We start from the raw sequence: 9892 nt of genomic DNA, 5'->3' as shown, positions 1-9892 counted from the left end.
CGCGCCACCGAGTGGTGCGCTACGAGCTTTTAGGTCTGCTATTTTTTGAAAAATCGTAAAAATGCGGTGCAAATCTTTGAATATATATTTTTTCAGAAGACTTTTTATTTATTTCAACGTCAGGCCTATATGGGTTTTTAAATGGGGGTCCTGTAGCCTAATGCATGTCAAACTGAGGGTCTTTCATATGAAAAAGTTTGAGAACCACTGCGTGTTACACCACTGAATGTGCATACCTGTCTTTTCAGGGCTGCCTTCATTTGTGTGGGACTTTCAATAAGTGAGCACGACCTTGACTTGAAGTTCTCCCACTTCACGCCGGTAGGACCCCACTGTGATTTATTTATGTCTGTTATTCCAAGCATGTAGATGTGAAAAAATGTTTGAATGTTTTTGAAAAATATTTCAAAATCTTTTTCTTTCCCAATAATGACATACATAGGTTTTGAATTGATAGAAAAGCGGTGTGTGTGACTGTGTATGACTGTGTGTGTGTGTATGTGTGTGTGTGTGTGCGCGCGGGAACGTAATTGAAATAGGCCAAGGTTGTTCGGTGTCCTCAGGGAAACTGGGACGATCTCAGAACATGAAATGAGAACATGCATGCAGAACAGTAGCCTTACGGGTCCACTTGTCTCCATTTAGTACACTCGTCACGGTTACGATAGCACAACGTTACTGAACACTTGATACTGTAGTTAGTTATGCGTGGAGCACTGCACCCAGAAGCCTCATAGTACAACAGGTACAGTTTGTGAGTGTGCATATGTTGTGTGTGCATATACACATATCTTAGGCCTGACGTCGAAATAAAAAAAAAGTCTTCTGAAAGAATATATACCGTAATTTCCGGACTATAAGCCGCACCTTTTTACCCATGATTTGAACCCTGCGGCTTATACAACGGTGTGGCTAATCTATGGATTTTTACAGCTAACACAGAGCCATCTAAGGCTCTGAGGTAACATGACGGCCACTAGGGGGCCACCTGCGGCTTATAGTCCGGTGCGGCTTGTATACGTACATATCTGGGATTTTCCCTAAATTTGGCTGGTGCGGCTTATATTCAGGTGCGCCTTATAGTGCGGAAATTACGGTACTCAAAAATAGCAGACCACCAAAAGGGGTTTACGCCCAGAATGGGTTAAGTCATTCATGTATTCTCTCTCTCTCTCTCTCTCTCTTTAATTGTATCTTGTTCTCCCTCTCTTAATATTCCAACAGTTGCCATGGAAACTGTTTTGCTCGTGCTTTCTGGTAAGTGCTCCTCCACTCACCAAATCCATGCACGCACGCACCACACGCACGCACGCACGCACGCAAGTGCAGAGGCCACTCTTATGCAGACACACTGCCAATGTGCATCCCAGTTGTCCACAGGGGGGCAGTGTAGGCACAGGTAGTGGTGTGGGCGTGGGCGTGGCTCTGTGCCTCCGGGCTTCCTGCTGAGTGACTGACTGTCTGCCAGGAGCAAATGGATGTTTTGTGTGCTGCTGGTTTGTATGGTGTATTATTATAACGACACACACACACGACGTGCACACCTAAGAGACGGATAGTTTGTGAGGTGCTGGCTGGGCAATGAGGCGTATACATACAGCACTGGTTGGTTAGATACTTTGAAGTTGGAGCTACCGTTTGCAAAACAATAACATGAAGGGGAACTGTCTGTCTGTCTGTCTGTCTGTCTGTCTGTCTGTCTGTCTGTCTGTGTGTGTGTGTGTGTGTGTGTGTGTGTGTGTGTGTGTGTGTGTGTGTGTGTGTGTGTGTGTGTGTGTGTGTGTGTGTGTGTGTGTGTGTGTGTGTGTGTGTGTGTGTGTGTGTGTGTAAAATGAACACAGGATCTTATAGTGTAGGCTCTGCTATTCTTTATTTCTCTCTGTCCAATAATCCTCTGCCCCTCCCTATGCCTGTCTGACAGCTGTAGCGGCCAGTGTTGCGCAGGGTGAGTATTGTATGTACAGTATGTATGTAATAAATGCTGTTTATTTATGTTTATGTTTCAAATAATGTCAGTACGTTCACTGCTTTACTTACTTACGTCCACTGCTGCTGATTGCATGCCTTCCAATGTGTGTGTGTGTGTGTGTGTGTGTGTGTGTGTGTGTGTGTGTGTGTGCATGTGCATGCACGTGCGCGTGTGTGTGTGTGCATTCGTGTTTATAGATGTCAAGGAGGAGGATGTCAAGAAGGATATCAAAAACGACTTTGTCTACGGTAAGTGTCTGTTGATAGGTCTTGCCTTAAGGCATTTAGGCCTGAAATTAAAAAGAAAAACTTCTAAATCCTGTCAATTTTCTGAAATACCTCATGTTTCTGTATCAGTGGTGCTCCAATGACCCTAAAAGAACCCCAAAAATGTTATGTAATTGCTTCGTGATGTGATGCATTGTGAGCTTGCATGTATAGATCGCTATTTTCAAATAACCGATTTATATAAGGTAGGTTAAAGTTGTTAAATTGATCTGGGGAACACCCTGGAACCCCCCCCCCCCCCCCCCACCACACACACACACACACACACACACACACACACACACACACACACACACACACACACACACACACACACACACACACACACACACACACACGCACAGTAACCTGTGTCTCTCTCGTCAAATGTCTCTTTAGACTATGAGAGCCTCAGGATTGGAGGACTGACATTCGCTGTGGTTCTGTTCCTGCTGGGTATCCTCCTCATTCTCAGTAAGTCATCCCGTGTGCGTGTGTGTGTGTGTGCGTGTGCTTGTGCGTGTGTGTGTGTGTGTGTGTGTGTGTGTGTGTGTGTGTGGTCCACTCTGTTGGTGCTGCTAGTAAATAAATGACCAGCTCAGTGGCTTTGTGTCCGCCCTGAGACGGGGAGGTCGGGGTTCAACTATAAAAAATATATTATAAAATGGGACCCAGTGCCTCCCTGCTTGGCACTCAGCATCAAGGGTTGGATTGGGGGTATACTGTAAGTCCCTGTGACATACTATAGCCGCATGTCCAGGGGTTGTACTGTTACGTCATGGCTCATGGGGCATGTACTGTACTGTATATCAAGCAGAAACTACAGAAACTAGATGGGCTCCTATGTAGCAGAGTGGCTCAGAGCCTCCACTGCCTGATGGCCTCAAAAGTCTAATATATCTCCCCCCCCCCCCCCCCCCCCTCGGTCCATAGGGATATCACCTTTGGTCTAGTGGTTAAGATGTTGGACTTTCACGCGGGAGGCCCGAGTTCGAATCCCGGGCGTTACACCTATATATGCTGCCCTACAAAGCCAATGTTGGGGCGAAAAGGGTTTCAACTGGTCAGTCAAATGAGATATCAGCAAAGAAGTGATATTACACTAATTGTAAACATACTCTTGACTTGAGGTAATTGTTTATCCCCCAAAATCACAAAGGCTAATTTGACCATTGGGATGCACTAAATATAGGTAGGTGTGTCCAAAAAAACCATAGTTGCTGCACATTATTGGCTTTGTATGGGCAACATGGCCGCTCGCTTCGAAGGCTATAGAGCGTCGCAGTCCCGCCCCCTCGAGAGACCCGGAAAAGAAATTGCCGTTAATTTTCCTCATAGACTTTTCAGAAAGTATTTATTTAAAGACGTTTACGCCGCGGACAAAGCCAACTCTTGTCGTGACAAATCATGACAATAAACACAATTTTTTGGGCCAGACAAAGAATTAGAAAGTAGAAAAAGAAACGGCAGGTTACAACACTCTTTTTGTTGTTTTTTGTTTGGTCCAAAATATTGTGTTTGTTGTCATGATTTGTTACGACAAGAGTTGGTCGTACGACGCTTATAAGGTCCTTTATACGTTTCGAAATGTCTATGAGGAAAATGCATTGGGAATCATTTCCTGGGCCTGGTGTCGTCAGGCGTGCAGTCCAGTCTGACGGTAGAGTAAATAAATTATTACATGTGTGCTAATGATTACATTCTTCCTCGTTTAATGTGTAACATTTTACTGTGATGGCATTTTTCATCTTTGAAAAAAAATAATGCATGAAAACATGGTTAATGGTTGATGGTGTTTGCAGGTCGACGGTGTCGCTGCAGTGCAGAGCAGCAGAAGCCCAGGTATGTTTCCCCAGTGGTGGAGAGTAACGGAGTAAATGTACTTGCGATTACATTACTTTTACTCAAGTACATTTCCAAGACACATATTTTACTTTTTACTCAAGTACAGCATTACACGATTAGATAATTGACACGGGGTGAAAAAATTGGTTCCAAAATCGTGGGATAAAAAAAATCACACCTGTGTGAAGTGAGGGGCGCTAATATATGAAAGTCTCACTCATGTTGATTAGGTGATGTAATGGTGGTGCCAACACAAACATTAAACGCCATTAACAATAAAGAGACAATATGACGTAATAATGAGGCACATTATGACGTACATTTTCCCTTCATTGTCAATGGCGTTTACAAAACAAACATTGAACACTAGACAGACATTAAACCTGTGGAGGAGAGGCTGCATGGCGCCCCTCAAAAAAAGTACATTTTCTAGGAAGGTTGCAAAGTACGTTTAGGGAGGCTGTACTTTTTGTCTTTCTTTCCTCTTCTTCCCTTAACCCATTCTGACCTGAGATCAGATTCTAAAAATGTCTTCTATGTCAGTCGCTCTTAGATTTTTCAAAAATAGCAGACCTACAAGCTCGTAGCGCGCCACTCGGTGGCGCGCTATGAGCTTGTAGATCTGCTATTTTTAAATAGCTAAAGCACGACATGATGCTAACACCAAAATGGGTTCCCGCCCAGAATGGATTAAATGCAATTGGCCACACGCTGTGTTCTTCAAAGATTGTCTAGCCCATGGGCCAAGACCCCACATTTAACAAATCGGTACCACCTGAGTGCGGAAATTCTAGTTGTGATGTTTTTTATTCCTAGTATACATCCCTGGACTTTTTTTATATTTATATATATATATATATATATATATATATATATATATGATACATCTTGCTGACTTAAAGTAATGGACTACTGTCAAAAACGGGAAAGTGGACAGAATATGGAGGAGTAATTTGGAGCAGAGGTTAATCGTTGGCATCCAGGGAGTGTGTATGCAAAATTTGGCATCGAGTACGTTAACGGTGCCGGAGATTAGCTGGTAACAGACGGACACGGGGACACACACACACACACACACACACCACATTTTCACGATTTTTCAAAAAATAGCAGACCTACAAGCTCGTAGCGCGGCACTCGGTACCGCGCTATGAGCTTGTAGAGCTTGTAGATCTGTTATCCTATAGTTTTGACCGCTCTCGAGGTAACCTCGTGCTGATAAATAAGCTGTATATTGTTACCGTGAAGACGATCAAATAAACTAAGTAACTATAAACCTAAACTAAACTAATTATATTTAAACGTAATTACTTTTGTACTTTCTCTTGTATAACCTTTTTGACTGAGCTAATTTCACTTGTAGTGGAGTAAAATTTGACAATTAGTATCTGTAATGTTACTCACCTACTGCTGAGGTCGAGTACTTCGTCCACTACTGCGTGTGTGTCTGTCTCTGATTGGACGATGAAATGTGAAATGTAAGTTCACCCTAATCACAGTAAACATCATGTCTTCAGTCACTTCAGTTGGCTGGAGTAGATGGGTTTTTTTTTATTGAATACTTTATTAGGCAACATAAATGCAAACAGCACAATGTACAGTCAGGCATCTTTGTTCAAAAAAGGATCTCACCGAAGAAAGACCTTGCGGCCTTGTTTCCATTCGGGTCCTATCCGCTCACACATGACATGAATAATAAGTTAACACAGTAATAGTAAGTGATATAACAATAATAATTTAAAGCAACATATACATTTCCTCTAAACATGAAATATACAGTATGCACAGGTTGGGGACGAAGGTTTAATCGGAAGGGGGTTATTCGCACAAAGAGGCTGGGGCGATCACCTCCTCTCCCTTTGACCTGCTGACAGGTGAATTTTTAGGCCTGTCTTGAAGGAAGCCAGTGATTTGTTCGTTTTGAGCGATGGGGGGGGAGGGCATTCCACACCTGGGTAGCAGTGCTTTGAAAGGTGAATTTGCCCATATTTGTTTTATAAATGGGTGGCACCAGATCGTTGTTCACGCTCCCTCTAGTTTTATGGCTGTGGGTGTTGCTCACTTTTTTAAAGTAATTAGACAAGTAAGTGGGTACTGAGGGCATGGAGGGTAAAGTTGCATTTACAATTTTGAAAGTCAGGCCCATCTTCAATTGCTTGACTCTATCTTCCACCCTGAGCCAGCCTATGCTGTCAAAATGCTCCGCATATACGTGGGTCATGGGCCCTAGGTGGAGAAGAAGACGGATTAGTTTGTTTTGAGAAGTTTGAAGCTTGGTTTTATGTGCCATTGAGGTGTTAGGGAACCAGGACGTACAAGCATAGTCAAAGATGGGCAGTATGAGGGCTCCAGCTAAGGTCCTGAGGGCCCTTTTGTTAATGAAGGAGGATATTCTGCCTAAGAATCTTGTTCTTTGATTAATTATTTTGATCACCCTTGATGCCATGCTATCTCCTGTCAGTTTATTGTCAAGGATACATCCTAGATATGTGATCTCTACTTTGCTAGAGATGACTATGTCATCGACACGGACCTTAAAATCATCTCCATTTATCCTACTCAGGATAGTGATGAAATCCTATATGTATTGAATCATTTTGAATAGAGAATCGTTTTGAATCTGGGAGAAAAAAAATGCTTTTGAATTTTGAATCGAATCGTGACCCCAAGAATCGGAATCGGAATCGAATCGTGGGACAGCCAAAGATCCACAGCCCTGATTCACAACCACGCGCACTTACTTTAGTATGGTCTCAACATATTCCCTGTGATTCATGGGTTCCTGGAAAGCAGGCTAATAAGATGGCTGAGGATACAATAATTAAGAGCCTATACTTAGTTACTAGACATTGTTTGGTCGACATGATGACAACCTGTTTTGTTGTGTCACCTCAGGGTTCCCGGAGATGACGAGGCTCAGCAAGAGAATCTGATTGTCTCCAAGGGTGAGGAACACATCTTAACAAATCCCCCCCACCCCCCCCAACGTCTGTCTCCCCCACTGTCTACTCCATATGTCAATAAACATAGAAGTCGTGACAGGGATTTATTCTGTTTGTTTGTATTTTGCACGTGACAAAGAGGAGAGAGTGAGAGGGAGAGAGAGAGACATGGTTTGGATATCATGTCATCCATAAATATTAATTTAAAAAAAGACACAGGTTAAAGAGTGGCTTTCTATTCAACATTTTACTTTAAGTTTCACTTTTGTTTTCAATTGCATTGGCTTTTAACGCAAGGATTTGGTCAGAAAATGATAAAGGGGAAGTTACTAGGAAACCACATGAAGACAGATTGTCCATAATTAGATGATTGGTTTCGTTCAATACTGACATCTTTATGGGAAAACCTGCTATGTGACATGAAATAGACCCATAGATATGAAGCCAAGATAGTCATTAACTCCAAAATGAAAAATAAGTTTTTCACACTTTTAAAGTAAATCCGTGGACATAATATGGGCATACCTAACAATGGATGCCAAAAAATGGGAACGTGCACTCTCATTTTTGTGTGTTTTTATATCAAAAGTCCATAAAAATACAAATTGAATTACTTCCTTAGCGAAGTAATTCCTTAACGAAAACGTGCTGCATGATGACGTGTAGAGATACAAGATACAAGCCAATCAAAATGAATCCCACCCGTTTGGTTCCTATTATAGGACTCATCACTGTACTCTGTACGCCCTCGTGGGTTGGTATTCCTTAACGTCTCGCAGGTTGCTACATTGGTATACTCATAATATACTCCCAAAACTCTCTCAACCTCAGATCAAATGCTTGGTTACGCTATGTCGTGCCCCCAACTAAATCTGAGGCTGGGAAAAAAAGCATTGCTTATTTCGGACCCTGGTCTTGGAATGACCTACAGTCCAGACTCAAACTGGCTGCTGTGATTCCCCTAGTGAGCTTTAAAGGGATTGCCATGGGCACACTTCCCATACATTGCTCCTGCTTTGACGTATAGCAACTGTCTGCTTGCATCTTAGTCAACTAGCAATTTCCGTTGCTTAGTTTTTATTTATTAGTCCTTATCGGTCGCGTTCCTGTTCTCCCTTTAAGCTTCTTCGGTAGTGGGTACTGTATTTATGAGCATTGTATGTCTGTCCTGTTTGTTTTGTTACTGGCAGAGTTGTGTCACTTATTTTGCCTATTGTCCTGGCCAGTTCACACTTGTAAAAGAGACTTCAGTCTCAATGTGGTTTTTACTGGTTAAATAAAAATAAATTGCTGCGCTTCTGTCCAAACACAGCTGGTTTTGATTACAAACTACTCAGTTTTTAATCTCATTCAAGATGACATCCAGACAGTGTATTACTCGTTTTAAACTTAATCATCACGCTAAAATATGTATATAGGTTGTGTACAGGTTAGAGATAACCCCCTGGCTTTGCTGCCGTCTCTCTGTCACTTGTAAACAAACCACTGTGCATGTGCGTGCATGTGGTCGTGCATGAGACGGACCTACGTCCCCATAGCCTGGAGGGATGCAACGCTCTGATTGGTTCAGAAACTAAGGTGACATTCACACCAGAAAGCTTTACTGCGATTAAAACGAACCCTGCTGCGCATTGTCCGAAAGTTCGCTTCGTTTGGCAGGTGTGAAGGCTCATTCGAATCCTAATGCGCATCAAAAGAACCACATTCTACTCTGCCCAAAAATGGGGGTTTCGCTTCGCTTCCAATCGCACTTGATTTCGATTCGGTGCAGGTGTGAATGCAATCCGCAGCAAATAAAGGAAATTAAGCAAACGATGTGGCGGGTGAGGAGCTGAACACAGTTGGACGGAGAAGGCATATTTTGTGTAGGCTAGAGAGAGAGCTCTAACTAAGCTCTAAGTCTAAACTATAACTCATCACTTCAATATGCTCTGGGAGAAATACGTGTGGAGTTGTCATCAACTGAGGGACAGCCAGTGGACAGTAGAGCCAGGTATATCTGGCTGAACAGGGTCATTAAGTTGCTGTTATGTTTCTGTCTGTTAACTTATTTTCATTGTTACTGTATTGCTTGTTGTTCATTATTGTTGGGATGTTTGTTGTGGTCTCTATAGTGTGCGCAGAGAGTTGTTGTCTCTGTGTGCACAATGTTGACTTGTTTTGTTGTATGTATGCTTTGGCAATGTAGAACATATTTATCATGAGAGAGAGAGAGAGAGAGAGAGAGAGAGAGAGAGAGAGAGAGAGAGAGAGAGAGAGAGAGACTGAATCTGAAACAAATCCTAATTAAGCTTGATCTCTTCCAGCTGCAGCGGCTGCCAAAGAAACAAACGCTGAGACCTGAACGACTCGTCTGGACTCTGTAGTGCCTCCTGAAAATTACCGTCGATCTTATTTGCTGTAAAAAAAACACGACCGGATGATGATAATCACTATAACGTTAAATCAATTATTTATTATGATGAATTGGCTATAATATATATGACAGGGTATAAAGGGGCCGGGACGGTGGTGGTGTGGGGGTTAAGTTATACGATGAGGTGTAACGTGTACATAAACATTGTGACCATGCTACTAACAGGTTGTTGTTTCCGCGCTTGTGTTGTTGTGACCGTGCTAGCTTGTCTACCAGTGCTGTCGTTGCCGCCGTCCAGTTTTTTAATGTGCCTTTTCTGCTAACGGGTCTCTCTCTCCCCAGGAGGCTACTTTAAAACCCATTTAGGCCTGACGTCGAAAAAATGTCTTATGTTTCTGTATCAGTGTGGTGCTCAATATTTCATGTCAAGGACCCCAAAAATGATATGTAAAATGCCTCCCCCCCCCCCCCCCCCCCATCTGAAAATATGTTGTTCCAGGGAGGGACCTCCCCA

General features: G+C 42.8%; 1 protein-coding gene across 1 annotated transcript; it reads left to right on the top strand.

The window, feature by feature from the left end:
- Positions 1-1893: 1893 nt before the first annotated feature.
- On the top strand, positions 1894-9366 carry fxyd6 (FXYD domain containing ion transport regulator 6; the record flags this gene model as incomplete). The annotated part of the gene is made up of 6 exons (XM_083773121.1): positions 1894-1945; positions 2167-2217; positions 2635-2709; positions 4038-4077; positions 6976-7025; positions 9329-9366. Coding segments are annotated over 6 exons (306 nt in total), but the record flags the coding sequence as incomplete, so codon positions are not given.
- Between the last annotated feature and the right edge of the window lie 526 nt (positions 9367-9892).

Source organism: Protomyctophum parallelum (genome assembly GCF_964188405.1).
Source record: "Protomyctophum parallelum genome assembly, chromosome: 9".
Lineage (NCBI taxonomy): Eukaryota > Metazoa > Chordata > Actinopteri > Myctophiformes > Myctophidae > Protomyctophum > Protomyctophum parallelum.
The sequence above is the reverse complement of the archived record's forward strand: the minus strand, read 5'-3'. Positions and strand labels throughout refer to the sequence as shown.